This window comes from Saccopteryx bilineata, chromosome 7, assembly GCF_036850765.1.
Source record: "Saccopteryx bilineata isolate mSacBil1 chromosome 7, mSacBil1_pri_phased_curated, whole genome shotgun sequence".
Taxonomy (NCBI): Eukaryota; Metazoa; Chordata; class Mammalia; order Chiroptera; family Emballonuridae; genus Saccopteryx; species Saccopteryx bilineata.
Window position 1 is genome coordinate 31,478,840 of NC_089496.1, and position 21,516 is coordinate 31,500,355.

A 21,516-nucleotide genomic window follows, 5' to 3' on the forward strand; every position below is an offset into this window, starting at 1 on the left:
CTTTCTTTACATCTAATGCCCAATTAATTATAGAGGCTAAGGCTGATTGAGTTAACAGAATTAGAATAAAATGGAAACAATCTCTTTTCATCATTTATTATTACCCTTCTTTTGGTTATAGGTGCAAAATATTCATCACCCTACAGATTATACTATTGATATTGACCATGGCCTGACTATGACTGCTTTGTTTCCCACTTCCACCTGTTCTCCTTTATTTTTTTCTCGTCTCCTTTATCCCTCTTTCCAGATATATTTTATATTTTTATTTATTGGATTAGGCATAAAGATGATTGGAAGGTTACTGAGTAGTGTTGGGCTAAGAGGGTCTGGGCTGTAGTAGGTAAGAATGGAAGAACCTTGTTAGAAGGCCTATTGTTCTATAGGAACTCTTTGATGTCCTTAGCCTATCCTTTTAGTGACTACTGTGGTTGCTCATTTGCAAGATGACTTACTTTAAAAAATTTATTTCTTTCTTTCATTCTAGGGAATATAGCAGTTACTGCCTAGAATTTTTAATAGTTTAGGTGCTTCTTTTACTAATATCTAATATGTATCCTAATAAGCAGGAAAATCAGTAACTTTTCTTTCAGGTTCCATTTTCTGTGCCATTGCTATTGTCTCTTCTCATCTGTGTACTTGATGCTCCTAAAATTGATTTGTCTATTAGGGATGTGGTATAAGGTGACTGTCACAAATATTGATGCTTAATTTTGATGGGTAAACCATGAAACAATGAAAACAAAATAATTTGGGCCAGGATTTTCTTGTTCTGAATGTTACTCAATGCTTGTAAGTCCATCTAGTTTATAAAAGGAAGATGTAAGGGAAGAAGAATTTGATATATATTTTATTATTAAGTTAAAATCAAGTGCCCAATTTAAAAAGAATGACATTTACTTTTAAGGGGAAAAAAAGGTCTCTAGGGTATCATCATATAACATGTACTATATGACAAAACAATGCTCTTCTTTTTAAAGGTTATTTTAATTTAGTTACATATATTCATCTTCATTAGTGCTATATTGAACTAAAATCATTGCACCAACTTCATTGATTTATTATTTAATCAGGTTAGTAATGTCTACCATCCTTTGACTTAAATTTGTTTATATTGTTTTGCAAGTTACTCACAGATTTTTGGTGGTTTCATTTGTGTCAGTGTTGTGTGTGTGTGTGTATGTATATACATATGTGTGGTTTTTTTTCTCATATTTTCAACAGATTCTGAAGGGAGTGGTAATGGAAGTGAAGACCCCTCAAAGGACAGTGGAGAAGGTTCCTGTAGTGATTCTGAAGAAAATATTTTAGAAGAAGAACTGAATGAAGATATTAAAGTAAAAGAAGAACAACTTAAAAATTCTACAGAGGAAGAAATACTGTCATCAGAAAAACAGTTAATTAAAATGGAAAAGAAGGAAGAAGAAGAAAATGGAGAAAGACCTAGAAAGAAAAAGGAGAAAGAGAAGGAAAAAGAAAAGGACAAAGAGAAGGAAAAAGAAAAAGAGAAAGAGAGAGAGAAGGAGAAAGAAAAAGCAACAGTGTCTGATAATGTGGCTGCTTCTGCTGCTGCCACCACACCAGCCACAAGTCCTCCTGTTGTTAACACATCTCCTTCAGTCCCCACTACAACTGCTACAGAGGAACAAGTCAGTGAGCCAAAAAAATGGAACCTTCGTCGAAATCGACCACTTTTGGATTTTGTATCCATGGAAGAACTGAATGACATGGATGACTATGACAGTGAAGATGACAATGATTGGCGACCTACTGTAGTAAAGAGAAAGGGAAGATCTGCATCTCAGAAAGAAGGAAGTGATGGAGACAATGAGGATGATGAAGATGAGGGAAGCGGGAGTGATGAGGAGGAAAATGATGAAGGCAATGATGAAGATCATAGCAGCCCTGCCAGTGAAGGGGGTTGCAAGAAGAAGAAGAGTAAAGTTCTTAGCAGAAACAGTGCTGATGATGAGGAACTGACCAATGATAGCCTGACACTATCTCAAAGCAAGAGCAATGAGGTAGATCAACCCAATTTTTATGATATCTGTCTGTCTGGGGAAAAGGGAATTCTCTAAACCATTCTACTCATTATATTAAGTGGCTTCCTTGAAATCCTATTTATAGACAGTTGGGGGAGTCAATGAACGCCCTGTAACATTTATTCATTTGGCCAACCAACCTTTATTGAGTACCTGATATTTGTCACCGTTCTCAAGGAGCTCACAATCATCGTTCTCAAGGAGCTCACAGTCTATATCTTTAGAGGAGTATTTCCATAGACTCGGGAAATGGTAGGGTTTTCCTCCCCTTTCTGTCTTCTCACCACATTGTTCATAGGACTGCTGAATGGTGCTAAGTGGATTATGGGAAAGGTCACCTTTCAACTTAGTTATGTTCATATCCACATAAAAATTTAGACTCTTAGAATACTTTATAACAGGGCAACAAGCAGCTTAATGATTCATGTTCAAGGTTAATTTCTTTACCAGTTATAGCACCATCATCTGAATAGTCACCAAATCTTTGCTTTAGATATATGCGAAATACAAACTATATGTTTACATGTACTTAGTGAATAAGTTCTCTCTACAAAGAAATAAAAGCAAACATTTCTATCATAAAACAAACATTCTTACCATAAATCTGCAGTAATGACTCAGTTCTGCCACTTGAAGTTCTACTACTGAAAGTTAGGGTTATCCATTGGGCCCGAGATGCAACATTCAAGACTCTTCAGTCAAACACATTTGTGTCTTTTTGTCTGTGTGTTTATGTATATGTTTTTATCCAAAAGAAAGATTGAGTTGTCTTCTCATCTGTAGATGTATTTGTTACATCACATGTAGAACTAGACTAATTCAGTCTGTCATTTTGTTAGTGTGTTTATAGTCATGAAAATTCACTTCTTTCACTTTATCAAGCACTGTTTTTTTTCATCCCATTGAAATAGGTTAAACTGGTAGAAAAATTTGCTGATTTTCTTAACTAAATATATAGCAGTCTACGAGGGGTTATATGTCAGTAGAGATGAAATATGACAGTTTATATTTTAGATTATAAACATTTCTTAACTTCTAGTTTGCCCACTTTCATATGAAGTGTATTGCTTGTCTCTAGTGCTATCCTAATTTTTATCTTTAGGTAAAGGAAAATTGTCATTTAGAATATAATATCGCATTTATAATGATGTAGCACAGGCAATTCCATAGCTTCAATGCTAATTTATGGAAATAGAAATATGGAAAATCCATATTTGATTTTTAGGCATGTATCCAGTTAATTTCATAGCACTTAGTAGTATTCCACCTGTATTTACTGAATAAACTTACCATTGGCATCATTTCCTTACTTCATTTTTATTAGCCTGACATTCACAAAAGTAGGCTGGCTAATGATAGAGGCAATGTGGATTAGATTTATGCTAAGGTGTGGGGGACACCTTCATATGTTTAGACATTTGCCACGTAAAGCCAGTATATTATCCATTTGTTAATAATGTGTAATATGTAATGTATTGCTTAAGAGATTGTAGACTATTTTTACGAAGCATTTAAAGGCCACATGCACTGTTTAGTTTTTTCCTACTGGAAGAGTCTTTTAGTTTATAATGGGCCTTGATAGATTTAGGTTAACATTCCCAAAGGAATGAGATTGCAGAACATTTCTTGGAAAAGTGCCTTGTTTCTTCTTAATTAGCGAAATTAATTTCTCTTTTGTTATTTTATTTTAATTTTCCTTTTGTTCTACCCTCTGCAGAAATGTAGAACTTACAGAAAATTCATTTTTCCTCAATAATAGTCTACCTGAAAGCTTGATAACTGTTTTTTTTTACAAGACTATTTGAATTCTTCAAAATTTTTGGTTTTAGTTTTATTTAAAGGTTGCTCAAATTAGATATTAAATTTTAATAAAAAGTGAATCAATTGAGATTATTTTTTATGTTTCTAAATTTTTTGATTTTGTAAAAAGATGATTAAAGTTCATCCTTGTTGCCTATGGCCACTGTTCCTATCTTCCTGGCTCTTTTAGGTAGTTACAGCTTGCCGAGTGTCCATTCGTTAATACATGTATATTTTATTATATTGGAAGTATTTTTCTCTGCTTTTACTTTAGGTTTTCAAATACTACTTTGTAGTAGACCTAGCTAAAATGTGGCTTTAGAAGTACATAATAGAATTATATTTAGTTTGTAAGCAGTACACCTTTTCCTTTGCTGTTCTCAGGTACTTTGTAGGGAAAGGATGTTGGGTGTCATGTAAATGAGGCCCAGGAACTTTAATAATATTGAAGTTTCTTAGGGGAATTTGATATGTTTTTAAGCTTGATATTTTTTTGATCAGGTTTGTTTGTTTGTTTTTATAACTATTGGCTCTTAAAGGCCTTAACATATCTATGCCACGGGCCTTAAAATACTCTAGAGCAGTGATTCTTAAATATTATATTTTGGTTTCAGGACCTTTTGATACTCTTAAAAATTACTGAGGACCCCAGTTATTAGGATATATATTGATATTTACCATTTCAAATTAAAACTCTGAAATTTCAAAAACTAAGACATATAGAATCACCTAAGTTGTCAGATTAGTATTGCCATCCCATGTCAGGTAGCTTGTGAAAAACTTTACCTTACACCCATGATAAAGAGTGAAAAAGGCAAATAACCTTAGAATTAATGTGAAAATGGCCTTGACCTTGTAGACCTCCCTAAAGCAGAGTTCCTAGACCAATCATAACTTGAGAACTATTGTTCTAGAATTGGGCATTTTCTGCATATGGATAGTTGTGTTTGTCAATGGTATTATGGCATTTATGAATTTGGTATAGTTTGAACAATCCTCTTGGAATATGATTATGTGTCTTTTCACAGTTTTATCTTGAAGCATTGAGATTCACTAAGGTTATCTTGCCTTTTAGTTTTCTAAAGTAGATTTTTGGGGGGGAGGGCTGTGCAGTACTTTCAGAGACTGGTTCCCATTTTCAGTGCTTTGAAACCAGAGCTTTGGATTAATATATGAGAGAAAATCATATCAATAGAAATTTTCAAATGGAAGTTTTTTTAATAAAAGACTCATTTATAATAAATGGATATTAGTGTCTAGCCATATGAGAAAATGGCAGTTGTCCTCTGATTTGCCAATTAAAATAAAAAAGTTTTGCTGAAATTTATAAATGGGCACTGAGGTTAGAGCTTCTTACTTATTAATTGGCTGTTTTACACATTTCAAAATAAAACAAATTTCTCTGAGGCCCAAAAAATCAATTTATAACACATTACAAAAATTACTTGAGATTCTTAAGAGTTTATTCTTTAAAAACACAGAAGTCAAACTTGTGGGTATACTAATTTTGTTTCTCTTCAGGACAGTAGATTCCTTTAATTCTGGTATGACATGAAGCATGATGGACTCTTTCCTTCTGTTAAAAACACATGTAAATTAGAATTTGCCCTGCTGTGTATTATATTTCTAATCATCTATGTGGAACACACACATAAGGAAACACTAACATACTTTAGAGCCATAAGACTATTGAGCAATATTATCATTCTTGATATAAATTTTAAATCCCCAGGGAAAAAATGAAATAATTTACTATAATTAATTTACTGTAGCATCCCATTTATTCTTATAATTACCATTAGATTCCTTTAAATTATTCCATAATATTAAAATAATGTTCTAGGTAGTACTCTTGTGCCATTCAAAACTGACTTTCCCAATTTCTATTTTTATGTAAAAATGATCTTTTCAAATGATATAATTGGGGTGAAAACTTTAGCTTAACTATTATCTCTAGAAACTTGAAAACTGAGATACAGCTTTAGAAATGTGCCAATAAAAGTTGATACTAAATTGGCTTTAATATTTTGTTTGTAAGCATTCATATTCCCATATTTTATCTAGTAAAGACAACATAGAGCATCTTTTTTTAAGAGGATGTGTTATTTAGATTTTCCCCTTGAAGAATTGCCTGTCAGTCATTGCATCAGCCAGTAGTATTATTACAAAGTGCTAGTTTACCCTCATTTCTCTCTCTCTGCATTACATTTCTAGTAAGAATTTCTAATGATGGGGAACAGAGGGCCAGAGATACCAGTTAAATTTGTCTTCTCTGCCTCTAAATGATATGTATAGAAATTGATGCAGAGATATAATTTAGCCACTTCTTGTTTTCCTGAGCAAAAAAAAAAAAAAAAAAAAAGGAAAGTAATGGAATTAGAGCCACCTGTTGACATTAATTTTTCTGATCCATAGTAATTTACTTGTTTCCTACATGGATAAACCTTTCTCAAGGGCTGATTAGTTGTAATTCCAGCAGAGAAATACTGTCAATGCCCATGAACATGTATCTTCTCAGTCATCACACTCCAGTTGTTTGTTAGGTCTTTTCCTAGTCTGTCTTTTTTTTAAACCTAGATATTATATTCTAAGAAAAATGTCTTTTGGACTTAACAATAGGAAAATATTTACAGCAGCTTGGTCATTGAGGCTTATAACTTTTCTTTGGGGTATCAAGAAAGATTCCCCCGTGTAATAAATGGTTAGCTCATGTTTCTCTTTTAACCCACCTACAAGAAGTACAGAGGAAAGGAGAATGGGAATCAGCATATCATTGAGTACCTAGGATGTCTCAGTAACATTCTTACATACATTATGTTGTTAATTCTAACAACAGCCTCGCAAGGTAGGTACTGTATTATTTTTATAATCCCATTCTACACATGAGAAGACCGCAGTTTCAAGGTTCAACAGCTATTAAATGAGAGATGAAAATAAAACCAAAGATCTTTTAAATTAAATGCTGTTCCAGTTGAAGCATGGCTAATGGGAGGAAGATCTGAGCAGATTTTTTTTCTGGGTGGATTTTGTTTTGCTCACTGGACCAAAGAACTGTAAAACCTTTTTATCTTTATTTGATTGCCATGTCCAAAGCCCTTAAACTGCTTTGCTTTTATAACAAAAGGAAGCAAAGGATAACATTTTAAATTATTGGGGTTTTTGAGAAATATGGTATACCTCCTTGTTGACTTTTGCATTCTTTCCTGATTTGCTTTATAGATCAACTGCAAGTTTAGATGCATTACACAGAAAGAGTATATTGAATGAGTGTTATTCATTGTGACATTTGAGTGTCATTCAAATGTCACAAGTTGCTATTGAAATGATGGCTTTAAATGTTACCTTTCAATATTGGTTAGTTTAAAAGAATATAAAAATATAAACAAAATTAATATGAACCTATATTTAGTGAATATATAATATGGAACTAATTTATAAATTTTGTTTCTGAATATGGTCAGGTTCTTAAATGAAAATATATAGACTCAAATACCATATTTTGTTATGTAAGTCTAAGCCCAATCTGTTCACTACGACAAGAATTATCTTGTTAATTTATCCTTTAAAATTTAAATGCATAATGTAGAAGGTTTAAATTAAAAAAGCAAACTCATTTCTTGAAATTTTATCTTTTTATATTTATCTATTATTATATCTTTTTTTATATTACAATTAGCTAGGTATCTTTATTATCAGTTTATACTAGATACTTCTTTTTTTTTTAGGCAGAGATAGGGACAGACAGACAGGAACGGAGAGAGAGATGAGAAGCATCAATCATTAGTTTCTCGTTGTGTGTTGTGACTTCTTAGTTGTTCATTGATTGCTTTCTCATATGTGCCTTGATCGCGGGCCTTCAGCAGACCGAGCAACCCCTTGCTGGAGCCAGAGACCTTGGGTCCAAGCTGGTGAGCTTTTTTGCTCAAGTCAGATGAGCCCGCGCTCAAGCTGGCGACCTCGGGGTCTCGAACCTGGGTCCTTCCGTATCCCAGTCCGACGCTCTATCCACTGCGCCACCACCTGGTCAGGCTATACTAGATATTTCTTGACATAAACCTAATAGAGTACTCTGACTCTTGTAGCAACTAGTCAACCTGGATTATTTTTATATGGTTTTCTGTACCTATCATCTAGTACTTGGATGACCCTGGAACTTCTGAATTCCCCTTATACACTTAAGAATTATAGTCTGTAACTATGCCATCACATACATAGTTGCTTATATGTTATCTTGAATTGATTTATTCCTGTTTAATATATGTGTGTCTTGTTTTCCATAGGTGGAATTATAGATTTCCAAAGAGTAGGAGCCTAATGTTTATACTTTTTAAACCAATGTATAGGATTATGTAATAATTACTTATGAGTTAGTTTTTCCTTTCTCCTAGTTTAAGGGGTTAGACTAATTCAGAATGGCAAAGCAGATGTAGAATTGTGAGTCGCGTGCTTGCGTTTTCATTTTCTAGAGGGGAGCATACTTGGGACTTGCAGGGAAGTGACAAATTAGGGTGCTTCTTACAGGGTCCTTTGAAACAGAGGTGAACTTCTCATATGTAGCATTTTCTTAAATTACTAAAAGAATGGAGAAGCAACGTAATTTTGGAAACGCATAAAATAATTTTAAGTGAGAGTTTTATTTAAATTACCTTTTCATTTCAATATGTGATTTTCTGATATATTTTAATATTTAGGACTCGCTGATTCTTGAAAAGAGTCAAAACTGGAGTTCTCAAAAAATGGACCATATTCTGATTTGCTGTGTTTGTCTTGGAGATAATAGCGAAGATGCTGATGAAATAATTCAGTGTGACAATTGTGGCATTACAGTCCATGAAGGTAATTTTGCTGTCTTTTCTCCCTTTAGCAATGGCTCATTGATACTGCATTTTAAAAAGTAAAATTAACTCCTTTACATTTGTTCTGTTCTAAGATTTTTCTACAATATTTCATGATGTTTCAATTCCTATGGGACATGGAATCATTAAAGTATGATGGGTATTACTTTTCAGAATAGCTAAAATTTTTTACATTAAATTGTTGGGATGATGTTGGTTAGTGAGATTATATAAGCTTCAAGTGTTGGATATTATAATACGTCATCTCTGTTGCATTGTGTGCTCATCGGTCTAAGTTCATTCTCCTTCTGTCACCATATATTTGACCTTCCTTACCCTCTTCAACCCCCCCCCCCCCCACTTTAAATGTTTTAAATAATTAAAATGGAAATGTTATTATGTGGAAACCACAGTATTTCTTTGATGGTCAGTGTTACGTTACACTTTTTCTTCATGGCATTATTTATTTCTAGTTTTTAAGTGAAATTTAGATGGAGTCTAATATGTTAGTTAGTCCAATAGAATGGACTAACATATTAGTTACTAAAAGGTTAGTATTGAAAGGTTACATTCTAAGTCTAGCGGTATTACACACTTTCTTCTTTCGTATTTATTTTTAATTTTGAACTTGAAAGGAAAATATATAGAGGTCATCTTTTAAAATCTGAAAAAGGAGTCACTGTAATAGATTGAACGAGTTTTTTCCTCATTATTATTTTAGAACCGTCTTTGTTATATATTTTTTTTGCTTAAAATTTTATTTTGATGTAATATCTGATTTACAGAATAGTTATTAGTAATAAGAATTCCCATGTTTTCTTCACCCAGCTTTCATAGATGGAAACATTTTGCTGTACTTGTTTCCTCTTCTCTATCATATAACAGGTTTTTCCCTGACTTCTATGAGAACAAACTGTAGACATAATGCCCCCTCTACTCCTAAATACAGTATCGGTGTGTCTTTCCTACGAAAAAGGGCATTCTATTACATAACCACATAATTATCAAAGTCAGTAAAGTAGCACTGATGGAATACTATGATCTAATCTATTGACTGTATTCACGTTTTATCCATCATTCTAATAATGTCAGTTCTGGCAAAGTAAAATTCAGGATCACTAATTGCATTCAGTTGTCTTGACTATTCAGTCACCTTTAATCTGGAACATATCCTGAGCCTTTGTGTTTCATGCCATTGGTATTTTTGAAGAATACAGGACAACTCTTTTATAGAATGTCCTTAATATGTTTTTTCCCCTCATGATTATATTCAGGTTATGTGCTTTAAGCAGGAATGTCACAGAAGTTACATGGTATTCTCAGTGTATCATATTAGGAAGCATATCATGTTTATTTGTCAGGTTGCTCCTTGTAGGGAAAACAGCTGTGTGTTAGACTCGCTCGCTTGCACTTTGCATGATTAGTGCGTGAGCATGTGGCAGAGCCACGTGTGTGTAGCCTATGTAAGGTTACAGTTGCTTTCACTCAGGGTGGACTGCTTGCCTGCCACTGCGAGGAGCCGTTTGGTGGGTTGCTTGCCTGCCACTGTGAGGGGCCACTTGGCGGATTGCTTGCCTGCCACTGTGAGGGGCCACTTGGCGAATTGCTTGCCCGCCATTGTGAGGGGCCACTTGGTGGATTGCTTGCCCGCCACTGTGAGGGGCCACTTGGTGGGTTGCTTGCCCGCCACTGTGAGGGGCCACTTGGCGGATTGCTTGCCTGCCACCATGAGGGGCCATTTTCCTCGCGCGCCTGCCACTGCGAGGGGTGATTTTGCTCTGTGCTCACCCCCTGCCCTGAGAAGTGGGTTTCTCCTGCCTGTCTGCTCGCCTGCTGTTGCGAGACTCTAATAAACAGGAATGAAAGCGTAAGGCTTTCCAGCTCCGCAGTTCCTCTACCCTGCCCAAGTCCAGTGGGAACCTGCCTGGCCCCGGCCACTGGCGTTACACTGGTGATGCTCCTTTGATTGCTTGATTGAGAAGGTGTCCTCCAGGTTTCATTGCAGTAAAGTTACTATTTTCTTCCCTATCAGTTACTTTTTCCCATTAGTACCATGACTTTCACAGACCAGTATTTCTATGACGTTGTTCTTCCTCGCCTTTCTGGTATTATAGCCGTCCTCCCAGCGGGTTCTGGAAGTCTGTAGGCCGTGAGGGAACTTTGGATCCTGGGGGGCTGCACTGTTTAACCCAGCCTCTTGCCTTCATATGAAGCCCCCCTCTCTCGCTGCCAAGGCTCACAGTGGGAATGTCTCCTCTTTCTGTTATTCACTCCTTTATTTTTCTTCCATAATGTTTGTTCAGAACCTTCCAGAAACTAGACACTCTCTAGGTTTTACGCATGTGGAATAAACAGAATATAGAAATTGCTGACTTCATGGAGCTTAATGTTTGGTAAAAAGAGACAGGTGATGAAAACATAGAAGAATAAATAGACATGTACCAGGACAAAGAGTGGAAAGGTGGAAATTTGTATTTTTAGAAGGTGGTAAGGGAAACCCTTCTGACACGGTGATGTTTGAGCAGTGACCTGCAGGATGTGAGGGAGAAGCCGTGTGTATATTTGAGGGAAGCACTCTAGGGAGAGGGATTAGTGAGTGTAAAGAGCTTGAAGTGGGAACATGCTTGGCGTGTTTGTCTGATGGCACAGAGATTGGCATGGCTAGGACTGAGTCGAGTGAGCCAGGTTAGTATAGAGGTGGGGCAGAGACTGGGCAAACCCCATGAGGCCTTGCAGGTCATGGTACTGATCTCAGATTTTACCACTGTATTATGGGTATAGGAAGACATGCATGAGGTTTTTTTTTTGTTTGTTTTTTTAGATTTTATTTATTCATTATAGAGAGGGGAGAGAGCGAGAGAGAAGGAGGGAGGAGCAGGAAGCATCAACTCCCATATGTGCCTTGACCAGGCAAGCCCAGGGTTTTGAACCGGCAACCTCAACGTTTCCAGGTTGACGCTTTATCCGCTGCGCCACCACAGGTCAGGCTGACATGCATGAGTTTTGATCAGAGGATTATCTGATTTGATTTATACTTTAAAAGGATCACTGTTGGACTGAGAATAGATGAAAGTGATTGTTGGGGAAACAGCTGTGTCAGGCTTGCTCACTTGCACTTTGTCTGATTGGTGCCTGAGTACATGGCAGCGCCACGTGTGTATAGTCTGTGTAAGGCTGCGGGTGGTTGCCCTGTGGATCGCTTGGCCGCCACCGTGAGGGGCCATTTTGCTGTTCATTCACCTGCTGCCATAGAAAGAGGTTTTCCCCTGCCTGTTTGCAAGAATCTATCAATGGGAATTGCTTCCCTGCTGTTGCAAGAATCTATCAATGGGAATGACCCACCACTTTCCGGCTCCGCAGTCCCCTACTGTCTGCCCGAACCAGCGTGAAAGTGCCTGGCTTCGGCCACCAGCATCACAGTGCTCTACTACGTCTAAGGTGGGACTTAGGAGGACAATTTAAGGAGACCCTTGTAGTGAGTTTCCCAAATCTCCCCCTTTTCAGATGCCTCCTGGTGGGAGCATTTCTTCTCAGTCTTCGGAAAACACGATACCCTGTAACCCGTGGCCTTAGAAGTTACTTCCCACAAGTGCTGAGTCCTCCAGATGGGACCAGGAACTTGAGCCAACAAGGCCTTTATCCAAGGGACTGTTGAGACCTGAGCCAGAGAGGAATATGTTTGGAGGTAGATAATGTAAGTTTGGTTTGAAACTGAGCAGTAGGTAAGATGTTGGGACTAGAGATGTACTTTGGGACTCGTCAGCTTGCAGATGTTTTAAAGCTGTGAGACTGCACGTGCAATCTAGAGTGTAGTAAAGTGGTCCTAGCACTTCAGCAGATGGGGACACATGGCTGGCCAGTGAGGAAGGAGGAGACCATGGGAGAGCTCCCAGGTGAAATCTGAAACTGACCCCCTTATGCTGGAGGGCAGGGAGCCATTGAAGAAGAAGGCAGATCATCCAGGTCGGTAGGTGGCAGGTTTACTGAGCAAAGGAACTTAGAAGGCTTGTTGTAGGCAGCCACAGGATGAGTAGTTTTCCACACTTGCAGCAGAGTCTGAAAAGTTTACATAGAAGCTTTAAATGGGGTCAGTCACATATACAGGAGGCCTTCAGTTATGCACTGAGTCTAGATAATCTCATCAGCACGTTTCTATTTCAAGTGTCTGACATTGGGCAGCTTCTAGTGCAGGGAAACACATATTCCAAATACAGGACAGGGAGTGGGACGCTTCCAGTCGCCGGGGTCAGGCTCCAGGATCTGACCGGTGATGGCCTTCCCCAGCAGCCATTGCATCTCATTCTGTCACTTGCTGTACATTTCTTGGGTCATTTCTTAATAGGCTTTGCTTGTCTTTTTCTCATTGACTTGTAAAAATTCCTTTTTTTTTAAAGTGTTAACCCTTTGTCAAATGTATGTTACGACTATTTTCCATCCTTGCAAATATTTTTCCACCCTTGCCAGTATTTTTCCACCCTGTCCTGTACCTTTTTACTTTGTGGTATTTTGTACTGTTTAGAATGTTCTTTTTCATACAGTTACATTTGTAGATCTTTCTCTACTAATTTTTTAAATCCTTAAATAAAATATCATCTAGAATTAACTCAGAGAAAGGAAAATTTTCTACAGAATAATAAGAAGCTAGTGTTACTAAGGTTTGTTTGCTTTTTAAAAAATTCAGGTGCCTAGCCTGACCAGGCAGTGGTGCAGTGGATAGAGCGTCGGACTGGGATGCAGAAGGACCCAGGTTCGAGACCCCGAGGTCGCCAGCTTGAGCGCGTGCTCATCTGGCTTAAGCAAAAAGCTCACCAGCTTGGACCCAAAGTTGCTGGCTCAAGCAAGGGGTTACTCAGTCTGCTGAAGGCCCACGGTCATGGCACATATGAGAAAGCAATCAATGAGCAACTAAGGTGTCGCCACGAAAAACTGATGATTGATGCTTCTCATCTCTCTCCGTTCCTGTCTGTCTGTCTGTCTGTCTCTAGCTATCCCTCTCTTTGACTCTCTCTCTCTGTCCCTGTAAAAAAAAAAAATTCAGATGCCTAAATGACAGATTTCCATATTGTAACCCAGCCATGCAACTTTCCCTTAAACATCTAATGGTTAAACATGAACTTCTTCAATGCTTTATTTTAGAGAGAAACTATTTGCCCACCATAATATAATACATGAGCCTGACCTGTGGTGGCACAGTGGATAAGAAAAACATCAACCTGGAACGCTGAGGTCACTGGTTCAAAGCCCTCGGCTTGTCGGATCAAGGCACATATGAGAAGCAACTATTACTAGTTGATGCTTCCCACTCTCCCCCGTCATTCCTTCTCTTCTTCGCTTTCTTTCTCCCCCCTTTCTAAAAATTAATAAATCTAAAAAAATTATGTAATATATGAATATTAAATAAGTGTGGGAAATAGAGAACAGAGAGAAGAAAAGACATTTCTAATAATCCCCATGTCCAGACAATCATAGTGTTTTGGTGTATTTTCTTTATCTTTTTTTTTCCTTCTCCTCATTTTCCTCTTCCTCCTCCTTTTTAAACATACTCTTTAAGTAGTCATAATGAACAGAGACTTCTGAGGTTTTGCAAAAAGATAAAAGATAGTACTCCAGATGTTGCTTTTCAAATGTGTGATTGTCTAATTATTTTCAGAGGACTCACTTTATCTAAATGTAGATAATTTTTTTTTCTTTTTGAAACTGATGGGTTCCAAACTGTCACTTAATATAAACACCTTTGTGACAAGATCTTGTAACTGACTTGTAATACTAGGGTACCCCTGACTGTGATGTCAGTTATCATGATACGCTGATTGCACCGTGTCTGAAGAAAAACGTCAGGTATGTGTCATGGTACATGACAGAGCATTAGGGAGTACAGTCGCTAGCAATTATCCTTAAATTCAGTTGCTATGCCTTAAATCGGGTCAGGTCTACTAAGAAATGTTTTCTTCCCATTTATTTAATTTTCATTCTGCTGTTAGCCTAGCCCTGGGCCCTTTTTATTTCTTAGTGTATGAAAACTATATCTGCATGAGCGCTTACTGGGTAAGAAAGTATGTTCAACTTATAACCATTGGGACTTATAAGTCAAAAGGCACTTTGGTTCTTTTATGCTTTAGGATATGTTTCTGACAGCTATCATGTGTAAGTTCTTTTCTCATAAACAACATTACTCACTTTAAAATCTTTTACTGGCCTGACCTGTGCTGGTACAGCGGATAAAGTGTCAACTCGGATTGCTAAGACCACTGGTTCGAAACCCTGGGCTTGCCTGTTCAAGGTACATATTAGAAGCAGCAATGAGTTGATGCTTCCTGCTCCTCCCCTCTCTCTGTTTAAAATCAATAGATAAATTAAAAACAATTGTTTACTGGATTTTGTATTCAGATGTTTAGTGATAGGATGTTAAATAACTAGGAAGTGTTTTAAATGTTTAAATGGCAACTTTTGTGTTCCTATTTATTTTCTTTCTATACTGCATGATAATTACAATAGATATAATTAAGTACATATTACAGGTGAGGTGATTCAGTCTCAGAGATGCCGTTTGTCCAATTATTTGGTTAGAAGGTAAAAGACTTGGTTCCTCAGGACAAGTGGAATGGGGGAAATTTTCACTTGGACTACTCACACCCTTGTGTAATTGAAAACAATTATAAACATACTTTATATATATTATTTTTGTTTGCTGTAGTTTGTGTAGGTTGCATGTTGCTTAGAGGTTGATCCTAATTAGATAGCCATAGACACGTTTTCTAGGTTGACTCATCTGCAAACAGGATTAATCTATCCGAAATGGATTTTCTGTCTATACATTTTTTATTTTATGTTTACCCATATAAAACAACTCTTGTATCGTATTAAAGATGTACTTTTTTTTGCATATTCTACTCAGAATTAGATAAGTAAATAGAACAAATATTGTTTAAATTCTGTTTTGTGTGGAAGAAAGAAAAAAGATTTAAACATGTATTTAATCAGTAATCACCAAGGAGTAGATTGGATATTGAGTGCTATAACTTTGGTCGAGAGCTGATTAAACCGAACAGGTATGGGAAAGAAATACGGGAAAAGGGCAGGTGAAAGGCAAGGAAATCACTCCACAAAGGTGATTACACAGTGTGGGTTGTTTTTCAGGGGCAGTGAAGCTGAAGGACAAATACTTGTTCACTTGCTGGTTGTTCCTTGAGCTGGCATGATACAATCTTCTAGCTTACACGTAGAAATTTTCCAAGAGAGGCTCTCAGAAATCATTCCAGAGTTTGCTCCTAGGTGATAAATCTCTGTGCAAATGTTTGCTGTATGTGTAGTATATTCTTCAAAAAGCAGAACTGAAATTTTGCTTTAGTCTAAAAAAACCGAACTGTTGTCATTTACCTTGATTTTGGTGAATGAAAAGAATAAAATGGATAGTCCTTTGGGGCCTTACTAATTTGGTAGTTGCCTCCTTTGTGTGCATACAGATGAAAGAATTTGATTCAAAGAGAACATTATTTTTTAAACAAAAGTGTTTTTTCCTTGTATTATTGTATAGCCCTTTCAGAAAGCAGGCTATTTTTATTTTGTTTTATGATTTTTCTTTAAATACAATATTTTGTTTACATTATATTAAGTTTCTCTACCATAGAGCCTTTGAATAGCTTATAGATGACAATAATTATTAGATTTTTTGGAGGCAGCTTATGTAAATCATAGTTGCAAATCAACTTTTAGGTTTCTGCCTCCTAGGTTGTTTTAATTATGGTCTGTATTGAATGGTAGTGATGTATGAATACTTACACGTGACTATTGACCTTTAAGTGACATCTAGTAAATTAATGTTCTTATTTTAAATTTATTTATGAGTGTATGTCATCCTTTTTCTTTCTGAGTGACTTGCTTCAGTATTTACTCATTTATATATTTATTTATTTAAATTAGGGTCTTTGGTAGTTGTAGGAAAGCACTCTCTAGTTTAGGCTCTTTTTGTCTGTTTAGTGTATAGTCAGTTCAAATAGTCACATGACATTACATTGGATATATAAACGTAACTAAGTGGTGAAACCTTTTGAGAGATGATCATTATTTATATGTTTCTTATAATGTTTCATTTTATTGGAGGTTACTCTGGATGCCTCTTAGAATCTGTCACTAAGATTACTGTCTAGAATAAACCTGGTCTAAAGTGTCCTAGGCCTGACTAGGCGGTGGCGCAGTGGATAGAGCGTCGGACTAGGATGTAGAGGACCCAGGTTTGAGACTGAGGTCGCCAGCTTGAGCGCGGGTTCATCTGGTTTGAGCAAAGCTCATTAGCTTGGACTCAAGGTCACTGGCTTGAGCAAGGGGTCACCCAGTCTGCTGTAGACACCAGGTCAAGGCACATATGAGAATGCAATCAATGAATAACTAAGGAGCTGCAACAAAGAATTGATGTTTCTCATCTCTCCCTTCCTGTCTGTCTATCCCTATCTGTGTCTCTCTCTCTCTCTCTCTCTCTCTCTCTCTCTCTGTCACACACAAAAAATACACAAAAAATGTCCTGGGATGGTTGATATTTGGCAATCTGTAGACGGCAGACCTTGAGAGATAATGAATGTGTCTTAAGAGGTCAGAAAAATGCCCAAGCCTAAGGTGACAGGGGCACACGTCTGGACTAGAATTAGGTTGTAATCTATTTCACGCCTGCAATGCATTAAATTGTTTCTCTGAAGGATGTTTAAACCTGAGGGGTGCGTCTTCCTTTCCTGAAGAAGAGAAATTGGATTATAGAACATTGGTATGGGTCCAGCACCATTTAAGGAAAAGAAAGGCCCTGGCCAGTTGACTCAGTGGTAGAGTGTCTGCCCAGCGTGTAGAAGTCCCGGGTTGTATTCCCGACCAGGGCACACAGGAGAGCACCCATCTGCTTCTACACCCCTCCCCTTCTCCTTTCTATCTCTCTGTTCTTCTGTAGCCAAGGCTCCATTGGAGCAAAGTTGGCCAGAACGCTGAGGATGGCTCCATAGCCTCTGCCTCAGGCACTAGAATGGCTCTGGTTGCAGCAGAGCAGCAGCCATAGATGGGCAGAGCATCGCCCTCTGGTGGGCATGGCGGGTGGATCCCGGTCAGGTGCATATGGGAGTCTCTTTGCCTTCCCTCTTCTCACTTAAGAAAAATACAAAAAAAAAAAAAAGAACAAGAAAATTATTTAGGAATCACTATTAGAGTCACCAGAGAAATGATCTTGATTGTAAGCTTTCCCTAGTACAGCATAGTTTTTTAGAGTCTGGGAGAAATAATCTCTCAACGTTTAACATTTTGAGTATTGAGTTTTTTCATGCTCACTGACCCCCGAGAGTGAGTTTTGTTTTTTTTTTCTCCAAAAAATGAAATTAGTTACAGTTACAGTTTTATTAACTTAAAATCATGCTTGTTTGATAACCAATTTATAGAAACTAAAAGAACATACATTTGCCTTTTTTTAATGTTGCCTTACACATTTTTAAAATAAAAATTGTTGTACAATCGTACTCTAAATGGTCAGGAGGCATGAGGACATACATGAACGTTCATTCTACTCAGAGTTGAATTCCCCTTTATTGGATTCCATGATTATTGGTACTTTGTTGGTGCTAATACATTCTTCTTGGTATCTTTATGCTGAGAAAGAATTATTCATAATGGATGTGACATCACTTTCTAGTGAGTTTGGTTGGTTTGTCAGGTTCTGAGTTTATAGACTAATGAACTACAGGAATTTTAATGGTGAGAACCTGATCTTAACAAGATGTTGACAGCGACATCCTGCCTGAGTTTCCTGCTGGCTGACATTTTTGACAGCTCATCTATTTTTTTAAGCCCAATAGCAGAGAAAATCTTTTTGATTTTATACAAATTTTAGACAGATCTGGAAACCCAAATAACTTTAAATATTATTATAATTCCAGACATGTATTTGAGTTAATAAGGAACCATTTTGCCTTTGAGAATGAGAAGGTAGTTGAAGTATAGCATATCTTACTCTAAAATGTAAAGAATTATGCTAAATAATGTTTCTTTGGTATGTCTGTATTCCTTTTTTTTTTTTTTTTACAGGGACAGAAAGAGAGTCAGAGAGAGGGATAGATAGGGACAGACAGGAATGGAGAGAGATGAGAAGCATCAATCATCAGTTTTTCGTTCTGACACTTTAGTTGTTCATTGATTGCTTTCTCATATGTGCCTTGACCATGGGCCTTCAGCAGACCCAGTAACCCCTTGCTTGAGCCAGCGACCTTGGGTCCAAGCTGGTGAGCTTTTTGCTCAAGCCAGATGACCCCGTGCTCAAGCTGGCGACCTCGGGGTCTTGAACCTGGGTCCTCCGCATCCCAGTCCGATGCACTATCCACTGCGCCACTGCCTGGTCAGGCTGTCCGTATTCTTAAAATTTTTTTATCATACTAACTCCTCCAGAACACAAGCTTTGAGTGAATGAGAAGAGGAATGTTTTCATTTATTTTCAGTTATAAATTTTTACAGAAGATAGACTTATAAATGTTTCAAAAGAAAAAATACCTCATTAGCCAGAAGTTGGCACATTCATGAATGAAAATCAGCTTGTCTAACTCTAGTCTGAACTGTTCAAATGTTCTATAGCCCTTCTCTGTGTGTGTGTGTGTGTGTGTGTGTGTGTGTGTATGCACATGTTTCTGTATTATTTCCCTTTCTCTAAACTTTGCATTTATGGTTGTTTGCATTTGTGTTTTAATATGCCACCTCCAAAATTAGATAAGAGGCATTTTTGTTTGTTTGTTTTGCATGAAAATGGTCTTTTAGTGTTCAGTACAAAGGGAGCTAAAAAATATTTACTAATCAATAGTTCCTAGACTCAGTCTGATTATTTAGTGAAAACTCATATTTAAGTATTTTTTAATTAAAAATAATTAAAAATGATAAAATTTCCCCCTCCTGTAATGCTTTTCCAGTAGGTCTAAAACTATTTTTAAAGGTCATTTATTTTAATGCATGTACCATGCATGGTAGGTGAAAAAGTATTTTTTTATAAAATGATTTCATCTTTGTGTTTTGATATTAATATCAGTATAAACTATTTTTGATATTTCTGTCCTTTCTGTTTTCTTTTGTGATTTTATAAGTCTAAGTTTAAAAACTACATTATTTAATCTTTTTTTTTTTTTTTAGGTTGTTATGGAGTTGATGGAGAGAGTGATTCTATTATGAGTTCAGCTTCTGAAAACTCCACTGAACCTTGGTTTTGTGATGCCTGTAAATGTGGTGTTTCCCCCAGCTGTGAACTGTGTCCTAATCAGGATGGAATTTTCAAGGAGACAGATGCTGGAAGGTTGATGTCATAATTCTGTTGGGTTAATATGCCTGCTTTATAATGTGTCTGCATTTGACTACTCCATTTTTAACTCTGATTTCCTGACTTATACCCTTTCATTTGCTTGCTTTTTTATATCTTCTTGACATAGAGGTAAATTAACAGCGGGCTAAAAAAATCAGAAGGGCGAGGAGGAAAGACCATTTATCGAGTACTTACATTTGCTTTTATAGCCATTATTCTATGGTGAGACAAGTTATAAAGTTTCTGATTTTATACATGTAGTACCCAAGGCTCAGATCATTTAAGTAGTTTTAATTTTCTGTAAAATGACAAGCTGGTGAATAGTCAGTTTGGAACCCACATCTTTTTGATTCCAAGAAATTATCAGGAGACAGAACCCATATAGTCATATAGTGACTTAAAAGGGGAAGTTTAATTTAAAGGATTATTACACTATGATAAAAAAAAAACAAACTACCATAAGATATAAAAGAACTTGAAAAGATTGGAAGGAGAGCCCCGTCTCCCGGGCCGGGGTTCAGACCTGCTGGAGAAGGTGTAGTTGCAGCCCGCTGGATGGCGGAGGGGTTTGCAGGTGTGCCTCGGCCAAAGCTGCCCTGTGCTTCTTGGCAAGAACAGAGGGCTGAGCACAGGGTGCAGAGGGAGCCGTGGCCCTAGATGCGGTGTCTGAGCCGTGAGGGCCACGGAAGAGTGATCTCCAGGCGAGGCCTGCGGGTCACTAGGGGATGTGCGTGTGGCTGGGGCTGGGCTCTGGCAGGCGTCCTCTTCCCTTCTTCTGTCCCTGCTGAGAAGCCTTTGCCTCCTGCAGTGTCCCCACCACTCTAAAGAGCTTAACATCACGCTGGCTGTCAAGCCGAAATGCTGGCTGAAGGGCTTCTGTCCATTACCGCAGAGTGATATGAAAAGGCGGGAAGCAATAAATTGTTTGGAGCTGAGAAGCAATAAATTGTTAACAGACACAATGCCCTACGTTCTTTCTACTGTTGTGTCACGCTCATCTGCAGGGTCACATCTGAGCAGTTGTCATCAGAATAGTGGTGACCTCTTTTTTCTCAGTGGTGATATTTTTTCTCAGGAGACTACGATCTGGGATGGATGACTGAAATGTAAGAGTAGTTCTTAACCTTTTCTATTCTGTGCATTACCTCCCACCCTGGCCCCCTGCTTATAAGAGGGAGTGCTCATTTTTTTTTTTCATTTTGCAACATAAAGATTTCAGTATTTTTATCAGATATGTTAACTATTTTAATAAGAACAAAATCACCTACACAAATTATCCATGTCATTTCTCATATTTTAGCATTGGGAAGGAGAGGATACATTCTGTTTCAGAGTAAAGAATGGAGTTTTAAATTTGCCTCACTTGGCACACAGGCCCTTAAGCAATGTTGCCGTCTAACATTATGGGATAGCCTCTACCGTAAACTCTTAGGAGAGAACCCTGTGTGCTGATGTCTAGGAAAAAAATGGCTAAACTTCTTACCTCGTCTTCCTCATTGCCCATCTGATACATAAAATAAAAGGAATATATACC

At 37.3% G+C, this 21,516-nt stretch overlaps 1 protein-coding gene across 2 annotated transcripts in view; it reads left to right on the forward strand.

Moving 5' to 3' along the window:
* PHF14 (PHD finger protein 14) overlaps positions 1–21,516 on the forward strand; it is a 184,612-nt gene that overhangs the window by 13,333 nt on the left and 149,763 nt on the right. For both annotated transcript variants that reach the window (XM_066239510.1, XM_066239509.1), the window contains exons 3-5: positions 1,225–2,021; positions 8,534–8,678; positions 19,817–19,976. In XM_066239510.1, the coding sequence (XP_066095607.1) occupies positions 1,225–2,021; positions 8,534–8,678; positions 19,817–19,976 (1,102 nt within the window). The remainder of the gene's footprint in view (positions 1–1,224; positions 2,022–8,533; positions 8,679–19,816; positions 19,977–21,516) is intronic.